A 26648-nucleotide genomic window follows, 5' to 3' on the forward strand; every position below is an offset into this window, starting at 1 on the left:
TAGGAAGTGAATGGGAAGATTCCCTCATATAATTGTAATTGTTTTCTCAAACAATTACAAAGAAAACTCTGTATTTGTCCTTAAAAGTAGGGGTTACTAGCCATCCTAGTTTGTCTAAGACTCAGGAGGTTCCTAGGCAAAACCAGGATGAGCTGGCCACCTAGGCATGGAGGAAAGACAGGCATCTGAACCCATTCAGAGTATTTACGGAGAATATCTACCAATGATTGATTTTCCCCAGATCCTAAAAGATCCCTACATGACTGGTGGGAAAGGGCTAGAGAAGGGAAGGCCACATGTACATGATCATGTGGCCAAACCAGAGCAACTCTGTGTTTGGTATAATGGGTCTCTGAATAAGACTCTAATGGAGTAAAAGGCCTATCTACAGTCATGTACTATTTAATAATGGGGTTACACTCTGAGAAATGTATCATTAGAAATGTATCATTAGAAATGTATCATCACCATGTGAACATTATAGAGTGTACTTGTGCCTACTATGCACCTATACTATGAAGTGTGTGTGTGTGTGTGTGGGGGGGGGGGGTTCTATTGCTTTTACAGCCATGATAAACAAAAAACACACAAGATTAAATTAAACCAGGTACAGTGGTATATGTCTGTAATCCCAGCAGCTTAGGAGGCTGAAGCAGGAGGATCATGAGTTCAAAGTCAGCCTCAGCAATTTAGCCGAGGCGCTAAGCAACTCAGTGAGACCCTGTCTCTAAAAAAGTACAAAATAGGGCTGGGGATGTGGCTCAGTGGTCGAGTTTAATCACTGGTACTCCTCCCCCAAAAGAAGGTTAAATTAAGCACAAGAGAAAAAAAATGATACAAACAAGAGACAAGATAATGAGGGTGCTGCTGGTATAACAAGAGCATATAGAAAACCATTTTTAGTGAGTAGGAATAAATTCTAAAATCATACTAAAAAGTATCATATAGCAAATGTATAAACCAACAACACAGCATTTACTATCAGTATCAGGTATTTACATGTCAGGTACAAAATCATATGTCGAATATTTCAATACAACTAGCAGCACAGGAGGTTCTAGACAGCATCACCACAAACACATGAGCACTGCACTATCCTCCACCAACACGATGGCTGCAGTGTGACTGGGCCACAGGAATCTTCCAGCTCCATTACAATTTTATAAAACCACTACTGTGTATGTGGCTGTCTTTGACCAAAACACCATGAGCATCACATGACTGGATTTTTAAGGTGAAATCACACACTGGTTAAGTCTTTCTTCCCAAGAATGATGAATAGGAAAACATTTCAATAGAAAAACAAGCAAAAGCTGATAACTGTGACATGAAAACAAACCTAAATCAAATGTTCACTAGAGATAAAAATCTCTCTCCCCTTAATTTTTGTTTTTGTTTCTAACTACAACAAAAGCAACAAAAAGCTTAGTGAAGTCTTTTGTTTTTTAGGTTCTTATGTCAACTCTGTAATAAAAATGAATGTTAGAATCTCAATAATTTTAGCTTCTTTTACTTTTTGTTTTGGTTTATGTCAACTCTGTAATAAAAATGAATGTTAGAATCTCAATAATTTTAGCTTCTTTTACTTTTTGTTTTGATTGCTATTAATTTCATTTCTGAAAAAGAAACTCTTCAAAACAATAAAGGGAAGAGTGCCCAAAACAAAGGAGGGTAGTCAGGCCAAACGCATACTGTTTTCTTTAATTATGGCTATTTCCAATTAGTAGAAAATAGTTTTATTGTTAACATATCAAGTTAATGATAACATTAAAAGAAGTTACTTTCTTGCCTGGAATACATGAGATTCAGGGAAATAATGTTTTACAACATGCAGTGATATTTACATCAGGGGAGCTAAAGGGCATTCTTGTGCTGTCATTATTTAAGCAAAGAAAAGCAAAGACTTCAGGGAAAAGTTCAATACACTGATCTCATCTCTTTTTCTTTTTTCTTTTTTTTTTTTTTTAACTTGACCTAAAGGAGAACTATGCTTTCTCCTCTAGAGTATATTAGCTGCTTCATTTCTGGCAGAAATTTATGTTAACAACAACAGAAGATCTAAAAATAAATAGGTATAGGGAGGTGAACAACAAAATGTTATCGATAAAATTCCAGGTAAAATCTTATTCACAAGTAAAATAAAGACACTTGAGTGTTACTATACCTTCCAGCAAACATAGTTTCTGCCTGAGCTGCAATTTCATCTATATCAGGAACAATAGCTGCAAAGATAAATGGTAAAATCTTTATCTTATCACAATCAGGAGCCACCATATTCATATTAATACTAACTTACCTGAACTTATTTTTACCTTCCTTTATTTAGGCCACCAAAGGTCAACTAATAGTTTAAAAATTAAAATATAGCCTTGCGGAGACATTAATATTTTAACTGAAGTTTCCATTTACTTATTTATTTTAGTGTTGGGTATTGAATCCAGGGCCTCATGCATACTAAGTTTCCATTTTTTTTTAATGCAAGCTATGTTTAAAACTAATGTGTTATTGTAGTCAAAGATATGTATATTTGTTTGTTATGCGGTACTACAGATTGAACCAGGGGCACTCCACCATTGACCATGTCCCCAGCCCTTTGTTTCTTTCCTTGAGATAAAGTCTCATCAAGTTGCCAAGGCTAGTTTCAAACTTGCAATCTTCCTGCCTCAGGCTCCTAAGTAGCTGAGATTATAGGTGTGTGTCACTGTGCCTGGCTAGTCAAAAATACATTTGAAGATCAGAAAACACCATTTACAAAGGTGCCTCTTATCTATACGATCATTATCATACACACACAGTTCACATATACCTACACATATGAATATATAAATACATATGAACATACATATATACATACATATAATTTAAATAGGTAATGACATGGAAGGATACTCTTTCAAAGACTCAAAATGTACATATAAGTCTTATTATTGCACATTTCCAAACAACATGATGTTTTTACCTAAGCTTACTAACTTCTAAAATTCCATCTTTTTTCTTGTGGACAGGGTGTTTTTTCTCAGTAAGGAGTTCCTAGTGTTCCCCACGACTAACATTTTGAAGACACTTCTATTAAGGTAACATGTTTAAGTGATAAATATACAGTTCATTTACTCACCTCCAAAGCATAAAAAGAAAAGAGAGTAACATATGGAAAAGCAATTCTCCCATACTAAGTTTCCATTCCAATCTGTAAGGCATTGCTTACAGATTCACATGAGGAAAGCAGTCAGGCCAATCAGAGAGAAAAGGTTTTCTGGGTGCCCCTAGACCTTCCCTCTGGTGCTTTACTGACACTTAGAGCTCATGTTTCCCGAAGCCTGGCTTCTGGGAGCCAATAATTGTTATGCTTCTGTCAATGCAACCGCCAGCAGGACTTTCTGGTTCTGCCTTCACGTTCCTGGAAACAGCCCTTTGGGGTTCTACACTTCTGAGAAGCCAAAAAAGAGCGGTGCTGCAAAGGTGCCAGAAGTGACTTCTCCCAGGCGAGCCCATCTCCAACCGCAGGGCCCTGCTGCCTTGGGAATCTGCTGATGTCAGACACATGCAGCAGGACATTGGCCTAGTATCCATTTTATCTGCACACTTGCAATCGATGCATCATTTCTGTCAAGCTGATTGACAGACAAAGAGGAGGAAGTCCCTAACGTTGTCACAGTGGTTACAGTTTGAAGAAAGTTTCATATCTGTGTGCAAATCCTATCCTCAGAAAAAGAATTCTGTTAACTAGCTAACTACTTCATAAGATGTAGCTTCTAGCCTGCCACGACCAGCCTGACCTATGTGGGAAAATGCTAATTTAATTTTTTAGTCATCATTAAGTCCTTTCTATAGTCAGAAACTTTTTTAAACCATTTTAGTGTTTCGTTGTTATGCTCTAACTCTCAGAAACAGAGTGGCTTCATTCTTTTACTTTTTAAATGTGAAAACTGAAATACAACTCCAGTTTATAACTGTGCAAAGTTAAAACCGCACAAAGTCAAACTAACAATCACTCTCAGAGCTTTGAGGAATGCCAGCCTTTATTGTTAAGTCAGGTGATGGTTACCCCACAAAACACCATGTTACACTCTGCTCCTGATCCAGGCAGAAAAATGTCTCTTAGATTTTCATTAAAAAAAAAAAAAAAAACCACAATGCTTAAGATTCAGGTTAGCACTGAAGAGACGTGGTGGGGGTAGGGGCTGGGGGTCCTTCTTCCACAACTTTCAGGACCTTTAGCAAGTAACTTATCCCCTCTGCCCTGGGTTTACAGATCAGTACCATGGCACAAGAAATAATACCTCTCCCTCATGGAGTTGTAAGTGTTACAAAGGACAAGCAATTCATGGGATTTAGTGTCAATTAACACCAAATATGCTCCCCACTATTTAGGCAAGTTATTTAATGTTCTGTCTTGATTCTTTCATGTCATTAATGGAGACCATGTCTATATTTCCTCTAATAGAAATACCATGATGTTTTAAAATATGAAAGTTGCCTTTAAGTTCTTATGAAAACAATAAGTACTGTCACAGAGAACCTACCCGAGGGTAGTAAGGTATCCGGAGAGCCATTGGCAGACGTCTCAGCATTGTCATTGTTCTCCCCAAACTCCTTTTTATATATCGACAGCATATATGAGATCCTATAATCTAGTCTGACACTCAGGATAAACTACAAGAAACATGCAAAACAACATTTTCAATTAATTAGCACAGTGTTGAAAAAAGCAATTCATTACACGGCACCAAGAGCAACACAGCCATCAACCTTTCAAGTGAACTAGTCAGAAACTTGGTGAACTTAACATTCCATCGTCCACATGTTTATCAATGTTAAGACTAAGGGAAAGGATACATTTCTATAAGCCAGTGTTAGTCAAATCCCACAGCAATTTTTGGAAACAAGGAAGTCTGACACCCTACAATTGTTCTCTGAATAGTCCAGGTAGGTATCTTGTGGGTCTAGATGAAGAAGTAATGTAATTCCACAGAGCACTTTGCAGCATTTTCATTGGCTCTGAGAGGAGAATGCTTGAGCTATGGCCTTCATTCTTGCACAGAAAGGCTGGGCTTTCAGCTACAGTAGAGCTGACTCTACAATCAGCCCTAGAGTTGTGGCCATCAGGGGGCAACTGAAATCATGGTACCTATGTGCTGTGGGTTTTCCACTGATATTTGTGTTTCCGTAGGCTGGCTTTGCTAGAGTTACTGTTCCCATTAACAGAAACTAAGTACTAAGTCTTCAGTCATGTCATGGGCAATTCAAGCATTTGAAGCCCTTGGCTCTCCAGAAGCTGATAACCGAGTTGGGAAAATAAATCATAGCACTGTTTACATGAATAGGAAATGACTGAGTGCTGAACCATGTGGCAGGGATGCTATGGAAATCCGAGGAGGATAAATCAGGATGCAACAGATTAGAGGAGTGGTTTTCATGGTTGTCTTCCATCCTTGTCTGCCTGAGGTAGGCCCTTTACTTTCTGTGTCTCAGCATAGTTAACAGTGCTCCCTAGATTCTCAAGAGTCTCATTTGGACAGTAAGCAATGCAGTCACCCAAGTTTTAGGAAAGCTGGCATTTCCTGGTGTCACTGAAGCTTATCACTCTCTCTGTGCCACTCCTGCACCACACCTCACCTCCCCCACACACACCAGGCCCCCTCCTCTCATTCTCCCTCAGACTCTGTTCCCTGAGCTCTTGAATGCTTACAACTTCTCTCACCTTCTCACTTTTTAATGTTCATGTTGCCCTCCATATTCTTCTTTTCTACCTCCTAATAATCAGTTTTTGAGATCGCCTCCAAGGTTCAGTTTAAATCCTTTTCACATCACGTTTTCACTGGTTCCCCAATCCAAATAGAAATCAATCTCTCTTCCACCCTCCACTCACCCACCCTTCCTCCTCCTCCTTTTCCCTTTTCTCTTCCTGCTCCCTTTCTTCCCTCCCCCTTCACCCCTTCCTTCTCATCTTTCCCTCCCACCCCCAGATGTTTATGCTCCTTCCAGGCAGGAAACACTCTTTGTAAGTCACACTCATTTAATTCACCAAACATTTGTTAAGCCAGGTACCGAGGAAGTGGCCAGGGATAAAAAAATGGTACCAAGGATATAAGTCTACCTGGGAAGAGCTTATAGTCTAGAGGGGACAACAAACACCAAAGAGACTCTTTTATTAATATGCAGTGAGTACTCACACACTGGGTGAAGTGATTTTAGTTAATAAGGGGATTTTCAAAGCAGAAGACAGATCATGGGAAAAGGAAATAAGAAAGAGCTCTCAGATTTGATAACCTGGAGCAATAGAGTAGAAAGAGAAGGTGGCCTGCAACAAGGAATCCGAGGGGTTTTTTTAAAGCCTATGTAAAAAAAAAAGTAAGAAACAAATTAATTAAATGTGAAATATCCTTTCTCTTTTAATTGAAGATTAGTAATCCTAAATATAACCAAAATAAAACACTGAATTCTCTACTACATCAAATTATGAAAAACAAATAGAAGGTTCATGAACGAAAGGAACAAATAAAAACAAAGGCAGAGAAAGACCATATAGAAAAGGTGAGAGAAAGAATGAATGAGAGAGAAATAAACAGACTGAAAAAGAAGGATACATTAAAAATGGGAAAAAAGACAGAAGGATCCTGAGAGAGAAGAAGAGCCGGCAGAAAGCAGAAGATCTGCCAAGGAATGTGGCTACAAAGAAATTCTTCAACAGAAGTGTCAAGAAAGAAACATGCTCAAGAACAGGATCAATGAAACTGACCCCGACCCAGGGACCAGCAATCAGACTGAACAGAGGGTGAAGGAGAATTCATAAAGTGCCCAAAGATGCAGCAAAAATGAATCAGCCCCTGACTGCTGTGCCTCAGAATCTCATTTCATCCTTTTTCACCTGTTAAGAGTTTTTTCTAATGCTCCTTTTCTCCAACTGTGGGCTGAAACGAGGTCACATGTTTTAGAGGTCGTCCCACGAGTAGGATGATGTTAAGCTGGGGGCTCATTAGGTCCCTGGGTCAGGGTCGTGAACACAGGGTTGGGAGGCCTGCCAATGTGTCTCAGGATTCAGCCTTTGGAATTCCTGGAGGAACTGTGAAGCCTTTTATGATTATAAATCTAATTACTTTAAATGAAAAATGTACAGCCCCTTCCAGGACTACTGACCCACTTCTGGTAGCTCAGTCTATGTTAAATTATGATGAAAGACTTAGTAAACTATATCCAGAATCTTAAGAGATTCTTGAAAACTCCAGCTTCCAGTCTCCAAATCTGGAATAAATGCTATAATTAAGGTATCATAAAACTGCTTTCCAAACTTAACAAAAAAGAAAAGTGCTAAGAATTTATAAGCTACTCTAATGGAAATTTATTCACTAAAATAATGCATGTGTAGTAAGAGTTTATGTTGTTTAAATTCATAAAATTAAGGTATTAGAGTACGTTAACTTTTCAAGAAATAATTATTCCCTGTCACTTAAAAACAAAAGCACAGAGAGATGGTTATTTATATAAATCACTAGAACCAATGATAACAATTTTTATTTGAGTTTCTTGCAACAATAAGAAGTCTGGATATTTGGAATCATATGCTTGATTCAGTTACAAACAGGAAAATAATTGGAATTCAGTCATTAACTCTACCTTGCATAAATATTTCCTAAATGAGGAAAAATTCAATCAGGATCAATATCAAATGAAAAAATATATATATTTTATATATATATATATACATATATATATATATATATATATACACACACACACACACACACACGAAAGCAGTTTTAGCCAGCTCAAAGCACTCCACAATTGCTGGATATTATCATTAGTATATTTAATAGAAAGGAATAAATAGAATTAATATGTTAAATAGCAACTGTGTAAGATGTCTTACCAGGCTTGTTCATAACTTTAAAAAATAAAATTAGATAAACAGCATTTCAGAAAACTCACATAGCGACTGGGAACAAAAAGTTTAGTGAAATATAAGCAAAATGTGTCTGTCATGGGGCGCACCTGTAAAATCTCGATGATCTTCAGCTTGGTGTCCATCACCGTCACGTCCTCATGCTCCGTGGGGCTCACCTGCTTAGTGGGGTGGATGCTAGGCTGCACATCAGGCACGCTCACGGGAAAGATGGAGCCTCTGCTGAGCACCATCTGGGTCATCATCTCTCCCACCCCATGGATGGTCCTCATGACGTTGTTCCCTGGCACCAGAAAAGGCCACAGTCAACACATGTAACACTTGGAGCTATGCAGCAGTCATGCTCACTTGGTCACAACCAGGCCAAGAATCTGACACAGAATGTATGACACATAGGAAAGGAGTACGGGCCCTGCTCTGGCTCTGACTACACAGATGGAGTTCAGTGATTGCAGGCGCACTTCAAAATGTCAGGATTTTTGAAGATCACGTTTACTTTTCTCAGAAAATGCTTTCACATGATTCACTGAAGGTAAATTGTTGGTACCCCCTAATATCCAGGCTCTTCTGTGACACAGGAAGTCCTACCAACTGTCACACCCATAGGCCCTTTCACAATAACAAAAAGAAAAAAAAAAATTGTTGATTGTTAATGTCTATGACACAGTCAGTTTCAAACAGGGATACAAAGACTACAACCAAGTTCCCATCAGAAAACAAATACATTTCTTTTCTCTTGTAAGAACCTTAAGACATTCTGCCTCCCTAAAGTGGAAAAACCCAAGAGCAGGAGGGACAGCAGAAAGTGCCTATAGTTCCAGCAACTTGAGAGGCTGAGGCCAGAGAATCCTGAAGCGCCCAGGAGTTTGAGGCCAGCCTGGGCAACACAGGTAGACCAAATCCCCACCCCACCTCACATGAACGAAATATGAAAAACCAAAATGAACAAAGAGCATATTCTTCTTTTCAAAACTAAGAAAAAAAACCTGAACAAGCCCTCTATTTTCACTTGTCATAGAAGCCACTTTACTAAACAAAAAAGTAATGAACCCCTGCTGGCATTACTACAAATAATGCTTCTGATATATGGTTACCTGGTAAGAATTGGTTTTCATCATTCTTTTAGGGATTTGGACATACAGCCTTATCCAGCTCAAACCAAAGCCACCAACCCCTTGGATCTCCACAAATGTTGGACAGGTTACCTCACAGAGCAAAAACCCTATGCACAGATCATGCCAACACTAGCATTTTCTAAACAGACCTCCCATGAAAAGTTGGGAAGTTAGTTCACATGCACAGCCTACCAAGTACCTCACATTTCATTTCTCCCCAAGCCTCAGACCACCCTGTTTCTTTGTTTCATACCCTTCCCTAAATCTATTCTTGGGGAGGCAGGTTTGCGTCTGGGAGCTTCTTCTCATTTGTCTACCTCATGAACAAACTCTATTTTGCAAAACTCCATTGACTGGCAACACTACTCAGTAGGCAGAATGGACCCAACTGATCACAGGATTGCATAAAAACTATTTAAATGCTCAATTGTGACATTCTGATTCTCCACTGGGGTCAAGAAATTTTTATCTTTCTTGTAATATTTACAAAAAGCTTGTGACTACAATTTAAGAAAAAGAACATCTCATCTGGGGAAAGAGTCTGTACTCTCCAATACAATCCCCATCCCTTCATCTAATTTGAAAAAAAGACCATTCGAAATCCACAAAAAAACTAGTTGGAGGTATTTACAGAAATCAGTTAGTGACAAACATGATGGCGTCCGCTGAAGATCACTGCTTTCTGTGTTTCCTCCTGAGTTTGGCGATTTATTCATTTGTCCATCAATAAAACTGCATGATTTGCACCATGCCCCTACTCCCTATGCTGACCACAAACAGCTGGGTCAAAGGTTCCTCCTGTCACTCCCACGATTTATGCTCTCCAGCCTGGCTGTTGTCCCTCACTTCTAAGTTCCTACAACAAGCAACAAGAATTCAAAAGAATGGTTGTCTACTTTTCTTTCCAAACAGTGGTCTTTGCTTCGTGGGTGTTCATGGAACTCTGCCTGAAGCCAAAGCCTAAGAATCTGGCAAAAGAATTTTCCCTTCCCTAAGTATCAAGGGGTGTAAACCAAGAGAAAGGCAAATGGAAATGAGGGGTCATGAGATAAAACTCAGCTCTAACGGAAGAATACAAACTCCAGGGATGCCTAAAGGATCAAAGGACAAATAATTTTAAAAAAAAATATGTTTAAAAGATGACAAGAGAATCTGAATAATCCAAACCACTATTACCACTCATAACTACTATTATTTGTACATTGTGTAAAGATGATATGCTTTTTAAAACCCACTGTCTTATCTATATGTGAAATCAGTACAAGTCAGAGGTCAGTGCTCCAATTCTACATTTGAATACACAAAACAGTAGTGTTTTTCTCTAAAGTGGCATATGCTAGGAAGAAATTAATTTAGGTTTTCTCCTTGAAGGTCTGGGACCATTATTATGTTGCTACTTTCATAAGTCAAAAAAGGGGAGAAAAAAATACATAAAGGAAATTTCCAAATTGGACAAAGTTGAGACAGTTCACTATTTTCTATCAAAATAGCCTGAAAGTTTCCTTGTCTGTGGTTCCCAATCACACAAGTGAGTATTTCCAAATCTCCCTCACTGTTTGCCACGTGGATTGCAAGGATGCACCTCTGGTTACTGGCAATAGTTTTGGGTTTGGGTTTGAAGTCCAACCAGTACATTCATTCAAGTCTTGATTCGAGTATATATGAGTGTTTGCCTCCAAAGATGATTTCTCACCACGAACAGAGAACAGGCTCCCTTGTTATTCTTAACCCTGAATCACTCAGAAATCCTTGGCACCCACAGTGTCTGAGTCTTATTTAGATTTGCATGGAAAATAATCATTTAATCCAAATGATTATAATAAAGACAGTTAGACCAGACAATTCTTTACCCAAATATAGAACCCATTCCCAAGAAATTAAAATCCAGAGGCCGGAATCATATTAATATATAACATATGTTGTCAGTGAAATGGGAGGGTTCGTTCCAGTGGTACCACATCCTCGCATGCCTGTGGCACGTGGTTGCCACAAAATTCTCCTGACATTTCCATGTACGGCCAACTCAGGAGTCTCAAGTGAAAGGATGCTGTATTTTCTGGGTTTGCTTGGTGGTGATGAGAAGTGCTGTGATTCTGAACTATTGCAGCTTGAAAAACATAAGTCAAACACTGCATGAATCACAGGCATACAAGTCTTCCCGGTATCTGTTTTTCCACAGAAAAAAAATTCTAAGTCTAGACTGTTGAGATAAATCAGAGGTGATCAACATTACAAAAGAGAAGTCATATTATTTCTCTTCTCAACTATAATTAGTTAATATTGACTTAAATGTTTCGGTAGGAAAAGGTCCTAACAACAGAAATTCTCTGGACAATCTAATCCTTAGGAATTCAGTTCTTCTATAATTTTTGTATATTAACCCAGTAGCCAGATTTGGGATATATGTAAAAAAGCATGTTGAGATAATCTGAAAACCTGGAAGTTATTTCTGTTGAGTTAAAAGCAAGAAGGAAGGAATTGCTTAGGAGAAAAGGCAGATGGACTTTTTATGTTTTTTCATTATACAATTAGATACATATTTTTACTAATCCTAATTCCCTCAAAAGAAAAAGCCAAAAATGAGACAGGTTAAGTAAATCCACATTGGGAATGGTGATGGAATCATCTGAGAATATATTGTTTTGTTCCTTTGATTGTTCCAGTGATCCAAGTTTCCATTACCCATTTCAGAAAAGTGAAAAGCAATGAGGTATGTACATGACACTGAAGCTGCTGCATGGACCAACATTTAAATTTGCCTTATTCAGAAGTTACTGTGGGTTCAACAATCATTGGCAATTATATGGATTTATAGAAGCATAAGAGATTTAACAGAATCTTGACTGAAATTTACCTATGGTACTTTATTTGAAGTCATCTTTATGCATTATCTCTTCCCATTAGAAACACTTTTCTCTTCTGAACACATAAGAATAGAAATGATAATTTGAATTTTCTTGTTTTTCAGATTTCAAATAGGCATTACTATAACATTCTCAGGATTTATAAGAGATAATAGACATCTGATTAGAAGTGTTCTTTGAATAATTGTTCACACAATTTAATTGTTCTATGACTAAAGTCAGCTCAGTGTTTTATAATGATTTAGAAGCCAAAATGGATAATTCAAAAACAATTCTTATTTTCCTTGAAACATATTTTTACAGCTGTATTTGCATAAATGCATCTGCTCTTATAATAATTCACTTGAAACCGAATGACACTAAGCCAGGAAACCGTGGCTCAGAAGGTCTTCCTGGTTCCAGCCTAGCCCAGCAGTAACTCACAAACCTCAGCGAGAAAATGCCTACACCCTCTAGAATGAGAGTAGTTTTCTATTCAATCATTTTCTAGAGCAGTGCTTCCTTTCCATGGCTGAAGGTTTGGGTTATAAAAGGTCAATTCTGTATGCCAAGAAAACAAAAATATTCATATGAAATCAAAGCCTTAATTAAGGTACTGGCATAAGCAGAGAAACAGGTAATATGGTACCAACCTGGCTTCAAGATTTGAAGCCCTGAGAAGACCATCAGATGACTAGCCCTCCAAGCTTCAAGTGATCACAGTATTTCGGAGAGCTACATTAATTTATTCCACAGAGGGCTTTACCCCACATGCTGAACCTCAATAGGCTCACTGTTCCTCTGCCTGGATTCTCTCACCCAGATGGTTACATGGCTTTCTCCATTGCTCCTTTTTGATTTATGATGCAATGTCACCTCCTCAGCTAGACCTCTTCTAACCACCCTCATAAAGAAGCATTGCCATCAATGTCAATCCATGCACCCAGTGACATTTCAGCCACAGCATTATAACTATCTCACATCCTACTATACATCTGATTATATGTATATTGTGTTCTCTCCCCCCAATGAAAGGGAGGGGAGGGGAGAGGAGCCCCATGAAGGCAGGGATCCTGCCTCACTTACTGTTCTGTTGCTATCCAGAGTAATGCCTGATGTATAGCGGGCATTGAATAAATGTTCATTCAATAAATGAAGGAATGAAAGAAAAAAAAGCTGGATAAATAAACGAACTATTAAGAATGAGAATTACTTTTTTAGAAGCCTAGTATAAAAAATTGGCTTTCATTACATTAAAAGTATTCCATCTTTCATCAAGATGAGTTCTTGCTTATTTTCTTTTATTCTTCTCTAAATTTTTGCAAAAAGAATATATAATTCTGTGCTTCTTAAAAATCAATTTATTAAAAGGAAAAAAAATTAATTAAATAGCTACCACTGAGATAAGGGTAAATAATGGAACTTGCCTAGTTGAGGGAATATCATATTCCCTGTATTTTGTTGGGTCACAGGACAAGCATCCCTTTGCCTCAACTAATCCTCACAGGGTCCTCCTCACCCCACCCCATTTTACATAGCCAGAAAGTGACAGTCTTAAATACATGCCAACTGATGTGAACATGACTCTTTTTACCCCATACCATATTGCTTCATTAACAAGGTCCCAAAGAGTTTATGTTAGAACTCAGAAAGCCCAGAAAGACAAGATTCCAATTAAAACTGCACTAAGAATGTGGAACTGCTGTTTGCTTCTAATCATGTAATGAATTTGCTCACATTATTCTCAAGTGATCTAACCCAACCAGCTTTTATTACATATGTTGAGCCACACATTACTAGCAGCTTTTTGTTTATATTACAGGGCAAGCTTTGTTCAGAAAGTATTCATAAAGCAACAAATTTTTCTCTGACTCTGTAACAGGGACATCCAGGGTGTACAGACATAAGAGAAGCAGAAGAATTTACAATATGGTTGGAAAATCTAAAACATGTCCACAAAAATAAAATTAAGACCAAGTATGAGGCAGATGGCATGGTAATAGCATAGCATGGGTAGTACACAGATGGCTTGGGATGTTTTCATTAGGAGACATCAGCTAAAGATGCGGGGAGGAAGTGGAGGACAGCTTCACTGAAGATACAGAATTTAGAACTAGGTTTGGGATGAAGTGAAGATTTTGATTAGAAAAAGCATGATTTTTGTCAAATCTTTGTTCAGAATGTCAAACCTAATAAAATATGTTCTGGCTTCTTATAAGAATAAAATTTTATAACATGTAGAAGAGGGCATGAAGAATTAAAAGTACCATATAATGTAAGGGATTACTTTAAAAGGGGAAGTGCATGACATGAGCATGCTTTGACTTCACCTCTGAAAAACAACTCTTCTCATTTAATTAGCTTCCAATATAGTGGTCAGCACCTTACTAATGAATATGTGATCCTACCATGTAATCACAGCTCATAATCTCTTGTGATACAGCATGATTGACACACAATATTGCCTCTAAAAAGAGATATCCTCTAGAAAAATGATTTATAAAGAACACTTAATAGACATAACAGATAATATGACACCTAATTTTCTTCATTCTAAATAAACACTCACTGAATACAGCATTTTGGTAGACTATTTATAAAGCCCAAGCTTCCAAGAGCTTAGAAATAGAACAAACCCAATAACTAACCAAAAACATCTAAAATAAACTAATGCTATTATCTGTCCCTTTTTTTCAAATATCAAGAAGTCTACTTGAAAGAAAATTATTTCCCATCCCACACACTAAAGAAGTGCTATTCAAAGGATGAATTGAAAAAGCAATTCATACAAAATAGTGGTTGAGTTCTGCATTTTACTTTGGATTGCATCAGTCAAATACCAACAAAGTCATTTCAATATTCTGAATCTCAAGATTTTAATTTACAAAACTGATCTTTAAATCTTAATAGCTGATAATGAGAAATAAATGAATTTCTTTACCATTTTTATGACTGAGATGATTTACTTAAAATGAAATGCACAGATCTTTAAATGCAAGGTTTGCGCAGTTCTCACAAAGGCACATGAACACATAAACTACAAGTCATCTAAATACAGAAAATTTCCATTATCTCAGAAAGCTCCCTCATGCCCCTTCAGTTAATTTCCCAACATTCCTCCCACTTCCTCCACCCAGAGCATTTCTGGTTTCTCACACCAAAAACTCATACATTGGTTAATGTGGTATTTCATACGTATGGTTTCAGTTAGTGACTACAGGTAAAAAGTTATAATTAATGAACAAATGTTAAAGGATAGAAGGTCCTCTAGTTTTTGCTGCTTTGCTCTTCTTTGACCAGATTAGTATAGAAGCTCCCCTCAAAAAAATATCTGAAAAAAGACAGTACTCAGCACATCTTAGCAATACATGCACTAGAAAGCTTATAGTGGCACAATTCACAATAGCCAAATTATGAAACCAGCCCAGATGCCAATCAGTAGATGAGGAAATCAAGAAAATGTGATACACACACACACACACACACACACACACACACACACACACACTATGGAGTTTTACTCAGTCATCAAGAAGAATGAAATAATGGCATTTGCCAGTAAATGGATAGAAATGGAGAAAATTGTACTAAGTGAAATAAGTCAGACTCAGAAAATCAAGGGTTGAATGTTTTCCATGCGGAAGCTAGACAAAAATAAGGGGAAAAAGGCAGTGGGGGATCAGATAGACAGAGAGATATATGGAAGATCAGTGGAGTAGAAGTAGGAGATAAGAGGGAGGGAGGAAGGAAGGGAAAGGAAAAGAAATACAGAATGAATCTAACAAAATCATGTTACTTACATCTATAAATATATCAAAGGGAATTTCACCTATGTGTTTATATAAAAAGTACCAATCAAAAATAAAGAGAGAAAGACAAAGAGGAAGATGAGTAGAGGAGGGAGAAAAAGGGGAGGGAGGAGAGGAGAAAAGGAGGGCAATAAGGATTGAAGTCAAATTCCTTTTATGTATAATTTTATCAAAAAGAATCTAAATGCCGTATCTAATTATAATGCTCTAATAAGAAAAAACAGTACTGAATCCTGTATATACTGTTTTTTCCTATACATAACTATGATAAAGTATAATTTATAAATTAGGCACAGTAAGATAGTAACCATAATAACTAGTAAGAAAAACAATAGCAGTATACTATAATAAAAATCATTTAAAACTTATGAATCATTTACTCCCCAAATTTTCCATTTAATGTTTTCAGACTGCGGGTGACGACAGGTAACTGAAGAAACAAAAAGGAAAACTGCAGATAAGAAGGGACCACCGTATTTTTGTCCAGTGACTTGGACAGAGATTGTATGCTTCTCAAGAGCAAAGATAATATGAAACAAGAAGGGAGACTATGGTGAATAACTATCAAATTCCAAAACTACATTAATAGGCTGAAAGATGATAGATTAAACCCAACAAGGGATAATCAAAATAAAAGAAGCCATTGCACTTAAAGTCAAAATTAAAACAACTTAAATACAGGATGAATTGAATGTGTTGTAAAAGAATACAAATCAGAATTTTAGTTGGATTTAAGTTCAGTAAGAATCAATACTATGCCTTTGTTGCCAAAACACTCATTCTCACCTAGGATGCTTATAGAAGTAGAGTGTCCAGAATGAGTGAAAAAGTAGTCATCCTGCCTCTGTTCTTTCAGAGTTTGAAAAATCATACCACTCACATGGACTGCAGAAGCAAGCAGGGGTTTCCATCCTCATAGCAAATAAAGTAGACTTCAATCTAAAGTCAATCAAAAAGGATAAAGAAGGACACTACATACTGCTCAAGGGAACCATACACCAACAAGACTGAACAATTACAAATACATATGCCCCAAACAATGGAGCATCTACGTCCATCAAACAAACTCTTCTCAAGTTCAAGAGTCAAATAGACCACAACACAATAATTTTGGGTGACTTTAACACACCTTTTTATCACTGGATAGATCTTCTAAACAAAAGCTGAACAAAAAAACTATAGAACTCAATAATACAATTAATAACTAACACTTAACTGACATATATAGAATATTTCATCCTTCAACGAGAGAATACACTTTCTTCTCAGCAGCACATGGGTCCTTCTCTAAAATACACCATATTCTATGCCACAAAGCAACTCTTAGAAATATAAAAAAGTAGAGATACTACCCTGCATTCTATCAGATCACAATGGATCAAAATTAGAAATCAATGATAAAATAAGAAATAAAAGCCACTCCAACACCTGGAGGTTAAATAATACTCTACTGAATGAACAATGGGTTGCAGAAAACATCAAGGAGGAGATTAAAAACTTTTAGAGGTGAATGAGAACATAGATACAACATCGAAATCCCTGGGACACTAAGAAAGCAGCTCTAAGAAGAAAGTTCATTACATGGAATTAATTCCTTCAAAGAAGAAAAAGTCAACAAATAAATATTACATCTCAAAGCCCTAGGAAAAAAAGAACAAATCTACACCAAAAGAAGTACAAGACAGGGAAAAATTAAAATCAGAGCTAAAATCAATGAAATTGAAACAATTGAAAAAACTGACAGTAAAAAAGTTGGTTCTTTGAAAAAATAAATAAAATTGACAGAACTTTAGCCATGCTAACAAAGAGAAGGAAAGAGAAAACTCAAATTACTAACACAGGTGACAAAAAAGGAAATATCACAACAGACACTATGGAAATACAGAAGATAATTAGAAATTATTTTGAAAACTTGTACTTCAATAAAATAGAAAATATCGAAAGCAGACAAATTTCTAGAGTCATATAATTTGCCAAAATTGAATCAGGATGACAAACACAATTTAAACAGATCAATTTCAAGTGACAAAATAGAAGATGCCATCAAAAGTCTACCAACAAAGAAAAGCCAGGACCGAATGGATACACAGCCAAGTTCTACAAAACCTTTAAAGAAGAACTAATACGAATACTCTTCAATTTATTTCAGGAAATAGAAAAAGAGGGAGCACTTCCAAACTCATTCTATGAAGCCAATATCACCCTGATTCCAAAACCAGGCAAACACACATCAAAAAAAGAAAACTTCAGACCAATATCTCTAATGAACATAGTTGCAAAAATTCTCAATATAATTATGGCAAATTGAATACAAAAACATATCCAAAAGATAATACAGCACGATCAAGTGGGATTCATCCCAAGGATGCAAGGTTGGTTCAACATATGGAAAGAATTTGGTTTGAATCACAGGAGAAACTCTTAGAACTAGAGATGACCACACAGAGGGAGACAACATCGGGCGAGGGCTAGCCATTTTCAAATAGGAAGAGCTGAGGTGCGGAAGTGATGTTGGCTTTCTATGTGGTTCCAGGGAATAGCAGTAGGACCCAGTTGGAAATTAGAGGAAGGTACATTTAGAATCACCTTTAAAAAGAGAAACAACAATTACAGCAGTGAGGAATAAGAAAGGCTAGACCTTTGCAAAGGTAAAATCATGATCCCTGCAGGTGGCCAAGACTCTAGATGACCATTTGTCACAAGTCTCTATGAAGATGTGAATTTCATATATTGTATAGATAATTTATGTGGTTCTTTGCTAATGCTCTATATACCTATGTTTGAGTCTCAATAATACACATTATAGGTGGTCCTTGGTGGAATCACTTGACAAGAAGTTGAGAGAACTGGGGAACCTACCCAGTATATGTTCATACTTTGAGGCTCTTGATTCTGAGGAAAGGATGGTATTTATAATTAGAGAAAAACAACTGTAGTAGAAAGAAGGTAAGGACCATCAGGTCCTCTTTAGTCATGCTTACTACCTGGGAAGTCATCCTCAGCATGATCCTGCCCACTTAGTGCAGGCAATGTTGATGAGCCTCCTCTTGGATATCAGGAGAAACGCCTAGACTCATCCCTGTCCCTTCTACTTAACTTCAGAGGTTTCCAAGTCACCTTATAACAAAAAGAATGGGAATAAAATTCTTCACACTGAACTGCAGAATGTGCTTCACCCAATGTGTGACAGACCCATTTGGAATAACAAACCCCAAAATCTACAGGTAGTACACTGATTTTTTACACATCCCACTGAAACATAAACCCAGAATCAGTTTTCTGCCTCTACAGGATCAGAGGAGTTGCAAAGTATAAATAATAACAATTTTATGTTGCAACTTGATATGAGCAAACCAATTGAGAGAAATATGAAGAACTTATACAGTTACTTTATATCTTATGATGTTATATAAATTATAAATATCCATTCAGTCCTCCTGTAGTTTATTAACCTACAGTTACCAAGAAATTTTTGGACCATAATACTCTATTAAAATGGTTCATAAGGATTACCAAAAAGATATACTATGACTTGTTAATATTGCTAAGATAAAAATATTGAAACAAAATATCAAGAAGAGTTTTAACATGAACTGGCATTTATTATGTTATCTCCCTTTCACTGTAAGTTAGAAAAACAAAACTAATGAAGTTTATAAATAATTTAAAAATCTTACATTCTGAATGCTATGGTTCAAAAAATATTTTTATTATTCAAATATGTGGATATTTATATAAAACATATAACTTATATACATTCATTAGATGCAGTTCATTCAACAAATATTTTTTAATCCAGGTTTAATGGACATGCCCATAATTAGGGGGGTAAAGTAAAAGTTCTAAGCCATCCTGGAAATTTAGCAAGACTCTGTCTCAAAATAAAATTTTAAAAAGGGACTGTGGGCGTGGCTCAGTATCAGAGCACCTTCGAGTTTAATCCACTGTACCACAAAAATAAATAAATTTTTTGATAACCAAGTTGATATATAATAGTACATTAGGCATGGTACAAGTCAAATACAGAATCAGAAATAGAACTATTTTTACAGTTTTTCCTCCAACTGTAGTTCTCTCAGTCAATAATATGAATCTTTATTATGCATTATCTGGGTAGTAACTCAAAGAGTCATGCACCCTTTTATAACTTTACTGGAAATGACAGACAATAATTATAAAATGAACAAAAGAAAATACACAGGTATATATTTGTGGTATTAGGATCCCTAAATATTTTTGCTCTTCAGATGCATATATACTTACACCAGGTATGTCATACATGCATTTGGCCCAACAATAAGCAAGATGTGAAAGCACAGTGACACGTTGCTGAACAATGGCAATATGTTCTGAGAAATGGATCATCAGGCGAATTCATCATTGTGCAAACATCACTGATGGAGATTATACAAACCTGGATGACATCACCTATGACACTCCTAAGATATACACTATATACTGTCATAGATGTATCATCCACTGTCCACTGAAGCATTGGTTACACAGCTCATGTGACTATATACATGAGATACAGAAGTAGGTCACAGAAAGGTGGCTGAGGAGATTGTTTTGCTGGGGAAAGAGCAAGAGAAAGAACTAGTGATATCTATCAGGTGGTGAAGACCCTTGGGCATCAAATTAAGGAGCTGAGTTATTCTCTAGAGGTGATGAGGGCTAAAGAAAGAGGTAGCAAGTATAACTTAGAAGAATCTTAGGTGGTCCTGTGGAGATAGCGCCAAGGCAGAGGCATGGAAAACAATCAGCAATCTATTGTAAGAAGGCAAGAGGAACACCCGGCTTCAACAGATAGCTGGGAGGTAAAACTTTTAACACTTGGAATTAAAACTCTGTTTCTGAAACAAGCCAAACAACCACTCATGTACTAATGATTCCTTTAAAAAATTATTTTTGGTCTGACTAATAAAATCACTTCAAGCTAAAACAAAATTCTTAGTAAAAACATAGTGTGTTCTATTGAATTTTGGGAGGAAACTTGGAAAAAGTAGAAAACAGAGTCCTTGCACATGAGGAAGTTTAAAGTTAAGGAGAGAAAAAGAAAGGACACTTGGATTCAATTTTTCCAGCAAGCTACAAGCTAAATGATCTGAAGAAAAGTATATCACCTATCTAAAAACCCATTTCCTGGACAAAACCATGACCAATACACCAAACTTGTTGGAGTATGGTAAGAATTAAAGATAAAAACACATGGAAAAGACCTAAAGGTATGATATTAAGCAACTGATACCCTCTTACAGTAATTCCTTGCTAAATGTGTGGCCTGGCATGTGTTACATAGTTATTCAGTGATATTTTGCACAAGCCACATTTCTTCACATTTCTTTTAAAAATGCATATATATATATATGTATATATATATGTATATATATACATATATATATATATATATATACATATATATATATATATATATATATATATGCATTTGATTTTTAAAAGAAATGTGAGAGCAATGTGATTCACCGCACTTCAGGTGTTTGAGATCTTCTTGCTATACAGAGAAGACTAAACTCCCCAAAGGAGAGTTATTTTAGTCATCATCCATATCTAAGAGAAAGTCTGATAGTTACCCAGGCACTTTTTATAAAACTTATAAAAGTTTAAAAGGAAGAAAAAAAAGTAAAAAGAAGTATAAAATATATTGTATCTTAAGCCAAAAAGAACTCAGAGGTGCAGCCAGCAAAGCACAAAGCTAGTGAGAGAACCAGAATCAGAAGATCTGAATGTCACAGAAATCCTTCTCAACATCTAAAGAACAAGATTCTGGAAAAGGCATGCTGCCCGGGGAGGCTGCTGATGCCAGTTGCTCTGGGGCATTTGGAAATAGGTAGTTTCCAAAGATTTTTCATGCCTAGAAGTTTGTTGTGCTTTTAAATGTTTTTAATGTCGTTTTTATTTTTCTTCCTAATCTCCACCTCCTCTGAGATCTTAATCTTGATCCACACTTTTTCCAATTGTGTTACTTTTCTGGAAGATAATTATAGTGGATGCAGTGATGGTCCTGCCTAGATTTCCCTCTCAGAAATGAGGAAATATTGTCCCAGCTTCCCTGGGTGCTTCCTAGAGGACAGTCCTTACTGTCAGACCCGTATGATGATTAACAAGTGCTATGGTCTGAACAATATGTCACCCCAAAATTCATATGGTGAAATCCTTACCTCTAAGGTGATGGATTAGAAGGTGGGGCTCTTGGGAAGTGATCAGGTCATTGAAGAGGAACCTTCATGAATATGATTCATGTCCTTATAATAAAGGCCTGAAAGAGACCCCCTGAGCCCTTCTCCCATGTGAGGACACAGTGAGGAGTTACCATCTGTGAACCAGGAGGTGGGCCTTCACCAGACACTGAGTCTGCTGGCATCATCATCTAAGACTTCACATCCCCCTGAACTGATTTAAATGTTTGTTGTTTATAAGCCACCTGGTCTATGGCATTTTTTTGTTTTGTTTTGTTTTAGCAGCCCAAATCATCTAAAAAGAGAAAATTGGTGCTAAGAAGTGAGACACTAAAAACATGGACGTGGCTTTGGAACTGGGTAAACAGGTAGAGGCTAGAGGAGTTTTGAGCTACATGCTAGAAAAAGTTTATATTGCTATGTGTGGGCCACTAAGGGGTGAATCTGATGAGGGCTCAAAAGAAGAGAAAGGGAGCTACAGAAAAAGCCTAAATCTTCTTAGAGAATATGTAAAAGGTCATGAAGCGAATGCTGGTAGATATATGGATGGTAAAGACCCTTCTGATAAGGTCTCAAATGAAAATGAGAAGCATGTTCTAGAAACTGTAAGAAACTCCTCTTGATAAAGAAGCAAAGAACTTCTAAATCGTGTTTGTACTGTACAGAAGGTAGAACTTGAAATCAATGATATTGGATATTAGGGTAAGGAAACATCTAACCACAGTATATAAGGGGTACCTGATTCCTCTTGACAGCTTTAAGTAAAAGAAATAAATTAAAGAATGAATTGTTGTAGGGTTGCCACCCTGCCAGGAGCAGTGCCCATCAGTCAAGAGACAGCCAGTTCAAGGTGAATGCAGAGAAGGAAGCCTGACTTCATACTTCTCTTCCATCTGCTGTCAGGTGGAGGCTAAAGCAAGAGGAGCCTGTCTGTGTCCTACAGAGAGAGGGAAGAAGATGGCGGCGAAGGGAGTGCATCACCCCCCGTGTGCCGCGTCACTGTGCGGGAGAATGACGAGTTAAAACAGCTGAAGGCTGTCTTGTTGGGAATTTCCAGCGAAATTGAGGTGCTCCAGAATCTAGTGGAGGGATTTTCATCACGCGAGGATCGGCTGCGGGGGCTTGGTCGCGGGCTATTTCTCCGCACGGAGGGTCGCACTGCTTGTTCGGCTGATCGCCCCGCGGCTGGGGTCTGCGGCGCGCACTGGGAGGCGGCAAGGTGGCGGCGAGGAGGTGCAGCACTGCGGATTCTGTGGGCTCCTGCCAGCAGTGGATGGCTGTACTCAGTGCTGAGTTCTCGGTTTGAGACGGAGGAGAGAAGCGGTCCAGTTTGGTTCTCCACACCGGTCGGACCACAGAGGAGGCCAGCGGCCACCATCTTGGAGACCTGACGTAGTCATCCGTTTTCTACTGATCTCAGCTCATTCGGCTACGGAACAGGTGATTTCAGGCTGTTGTTTGCCTGCGTCTTGCAGACAGATTGCTCAGGCTCAGGGCTGGAGAACCCGCGGAGACTGCTTCTTGGAGCTTGCTCCTAGTGGACCATGCACTGAGCTCTGAGCAGCCAGTTCTGGCTCCCGGAGCTGCTTTCACCCAGGACTGGTGAACCCGTGGAGACTGCTTCTTGGAGCCTGCTCCTGGCGGACCGAGCACCGAGCTCGGAGCGGCCGGGTTCTGTCTCCCGGAACTGTTTTGGCCCAGGGCTGGGGAACCCGCGGAGACTGCTTCTTGGAGCCTGCTCCTGGCGGAGCGTGCGCAGGGCTCAGAGCGGCCAGGTTCTAGCTCCCGGAGCTGCTTTGGCCCAGGGCTGGGGAACCCGCGGAGACTGCTTCTTGGAGCCTGCTCCTAGAAGAGCGTGCACCGAGCTCGGGCGGCCGGGTTCTGGCTCCCGGAGCTGCTTTGGCCCAGGGCTAGGGAACCTGCAGAGACTGATTCTCGGAGCCTGCTCCTAGCAGTGCGTGCACCGAGGTCAGAGCGGTCGGGATCTGGCTCCCGGTGCTGCTTTGGCCCAGGGCTGGGGAGCCCGCGGAGACTGCTTCTCGGAGCCTGCTCCTGGCAGAGCGTGCACCAAGCTCGGAGCGGCCAGGTTCTGGCTCCCGGAGCTGCTTTTGCCCAGGACTGGGGAACCCGTGGAGACTGCTTCTTGGAGCCTGCTCCTGGCGGAGCGTGCGCAGGGCTCAGAGCGGCCAGGTTCTAGCTCCCGGAGCTGCTTTGGCCCAGGGCTGGGGAACCCGCGGAGACTGCTTCTTGGAGCCTGCTCCTAGAAGAGCGTGCACCGAGCTCGGGCGGCCGGGTTCTGGCTCCCAGAGCTGCTTTGGCCCAGGGCTGGGGAACCCGCGAAGACTGATTCTCGGAGCCTGCTCCTAGCAGAGCGTGCACCGAGGTCAGAGCGGTCGGGATCTGGCTCCCGGTGCTGCTTTGGCCCAGGGCTGGGGAGCCCGCGGAGACTGCTTCTCGGAGCCTGCTCCAGGCAGAGCGTGCACCGAGCTCGGAGCGGCCAGGTTCTGGCTCCCGGAGCTGCTTTTGCCCAGGACTGGGGAACCCGCGGAGACTGCTTCTTGGATCCTGCTCCTAGCAGAGCTTGCACCGAGCTCAGAGCGGCCGGGTTCAGGCTCCCAGAGTTGCTTTGGCCCAGGGCTGGGGAACCCGCGGAAACTGCTTCTCGGTCCAGGTCCTGCTGGGTGCTGTGGGGGCCAGAGGGGCAGAGTGGAGCTGCCGCCTGCGCCTGGAACAGGCCAAGCGACCCGCCGGCGAGGTATCACGTCACCCCAACTGCAGCTGGAGCCAAAGAGAGCAGCCTCCCACGCCTGGAACAGGACCAGCGACCCGATGGCGTGGTAGTCAAGTCACCCCATTTGGAGTAGGGGCCGAGCAGAGCCGCCGCCCGAGCCTGCAAGGTAGGCAGACCTGCGACCCACCGGCGGGACAGGCCCGGTGGCCTGCCAGCGTGGTGGACACATCGCGCCAATTGGAGTGGGGGCTGAGTGGGGCTGCTGCCTGTGCTCAGAAAAGGTCCAGCGACCCACCGGCGTGGCAGTCAAGTCACCCCATTTGGAGTAGGGGCCGAGCAGAGCCGCCGCCCGAGCTCGCAAGGTAGGCAGACCGGCGGCCCACCAGCGGAATGGGTTTAGCGGCCGGCCGGCGAGGCAGTCACTTCACACTGGTTGGAGTGGGGGTGGAGCAGAGCTCCACACAATTAATAACCTAGATTTAATTGACATATATAGAATATACCACCCAACATCAAGCAGTTACACTTTTTTCTCAGCAGCACATGGATCCTTCTCAAAAATAGATCATATATTATGTCACAGGGCAACTCTTAGACAATATAAAGGAGTAGAGATAATACCATGCATCTTATCTGATCATAATGGAATGAAACTGAAAATCAACGATAAAAGAAGGAAGGAAAAATCATGCATCACTTGGAGAATGAACAATAGGTTACTGAATGATCAATGGGTTTTAGAAGACATCAAGGAGGAAATTAAAAAATTCTTAGAGTTAAATGAAAACACAGACACAACATATCGGAATCTATGGGACACATTGAAAGCAGTTCTAAGAGGAAAATTCATTGCTTGGAGTTCATTCCTTAAAAAAAGAAAAAACCAACAAATAAATGATCTCATACTTCATCTCAAAATCCTAGAAAAAGAAGAGCAAAACAACAGCAAAAGAAGTAGAAGGCAAAAAATAATTAAAATCAGAGCTGAAATTAATGAAATAGAAACAAAAGAAACAATTGAAAAAATTGACAAAACTAAAAGTTGGTTCTTTGAAAAAATAAATAAAATCGACAGACCCTCAGCCATGCTAACGAAGAGAAGAAGAGAGAGAACTCAGATTACGAGCATATGGGATGAAAAAGGCAATATCACAACAGACACTTCAGAAATACAGAAGATAATCAGAAATTATTTTGAATCCTTATACTCCAATAAAATAGAAGGTAGTGAAGGCATCGATAAATTTCTTAAGTCATATGATCTGCCCAGATTGAGTCAGGAGGATATAGCCAACCTAAACAGACCAATAACAATTGAGGAAATAGAAGAAACCATCAACTACCAACTAAGAAAAGCCCAGGACCGGATGGGTATACAGCAGAGTTTTACAAAACCTTTAAAGAGGAACTAATACCAATACTTTTCAAGCTATTTCAGGAAATAGAAAAAGAGGGAGAACTTCCAAATTCATTCTATGAGGCCAACATCACCGTGATGCCTAAACCAGACAAAGACACTTCAAAGAAAGAAAACTACAGACCAATATCTCTAATGAACCTAGATGCAAAAATCCTCAATAAAATTCTGGCGAATCAGATTCAAAAACATATCAAAAAAATTGTACATCATGATCTAGTAGGATTCATCCCTGGGATGAAAGGATGGTTCAATATACAGAAATCAATAAATGTTATTCACCACATCAATAGACTTAAAAATAAGAACCATATGATCATCTCGATAGATGCAGAAAAAGCATTTGACAAAGTACAGCATCCCTGTATGTTCAAAACTCTAGAAAAACTAGGGATAACAGGATCATACCTCAACATTGTAAAAGCAATCTATGCTAAGCCACAGGCTAGCATCATTCTGAATGGAGAAAAATTGAAGGCATTCCCTCTAAAATCTGGAACAAGACAGGGATGCCCTCTCTCACCACTTCTGTTCAACATAGTCCTCGAAACACTGGCCAGAGCAATTAGACAGACGAAAGAAATGAAAGGCATAAATATAGGAAAAGAAGAACTTAAATTATCACTATTTGCAGAT

General features: G+C 39.1%; 1 protein-coding gene across 4 annotated transcripts in view; it reads right to left on the reverse strand.

Moving 5' to 3' along the window:
- The window catches only part of ITPR2 (inositol 1,4,5-trisphosphate receptor type 2), a 502163-nt gene that overhangs the window by 298022 nt on the left and 177493 nt on the right, over positions 1–26648 (reverse strand). For all 4 annotated transcript variants that reach the window (XM_081311949.1, XM_081311950.1, XM_081311951.1 and 1 more), the window contains 3 exons: positions 7990–8183; positions 4524–4653; positions 2165–2222 (listed from right to left, as the gene is read on the reverse strand). In XM_081311949.1, coding sequence (XP_081168075.1) covers positions 2165–2222; positions 4524–4653; positions 7990–8183 — 382 coding nt within the window. The remainder of the gene's footprint in view (positions 1–2164; positions 2223–4523; positions 4654–7989; positions 8184–26648) is intronic.

This window comes from Spermophilus citellus, assembly GCF_964194105.1.
Source record: "Spermophilus citellus genome assembly, chromosome: 10".
NCBI lineage: Eukaryota > Metazoa > Chordata > Mammalia > Rodentia > Sciuridae > Spermophilus > Spermophilus citellus.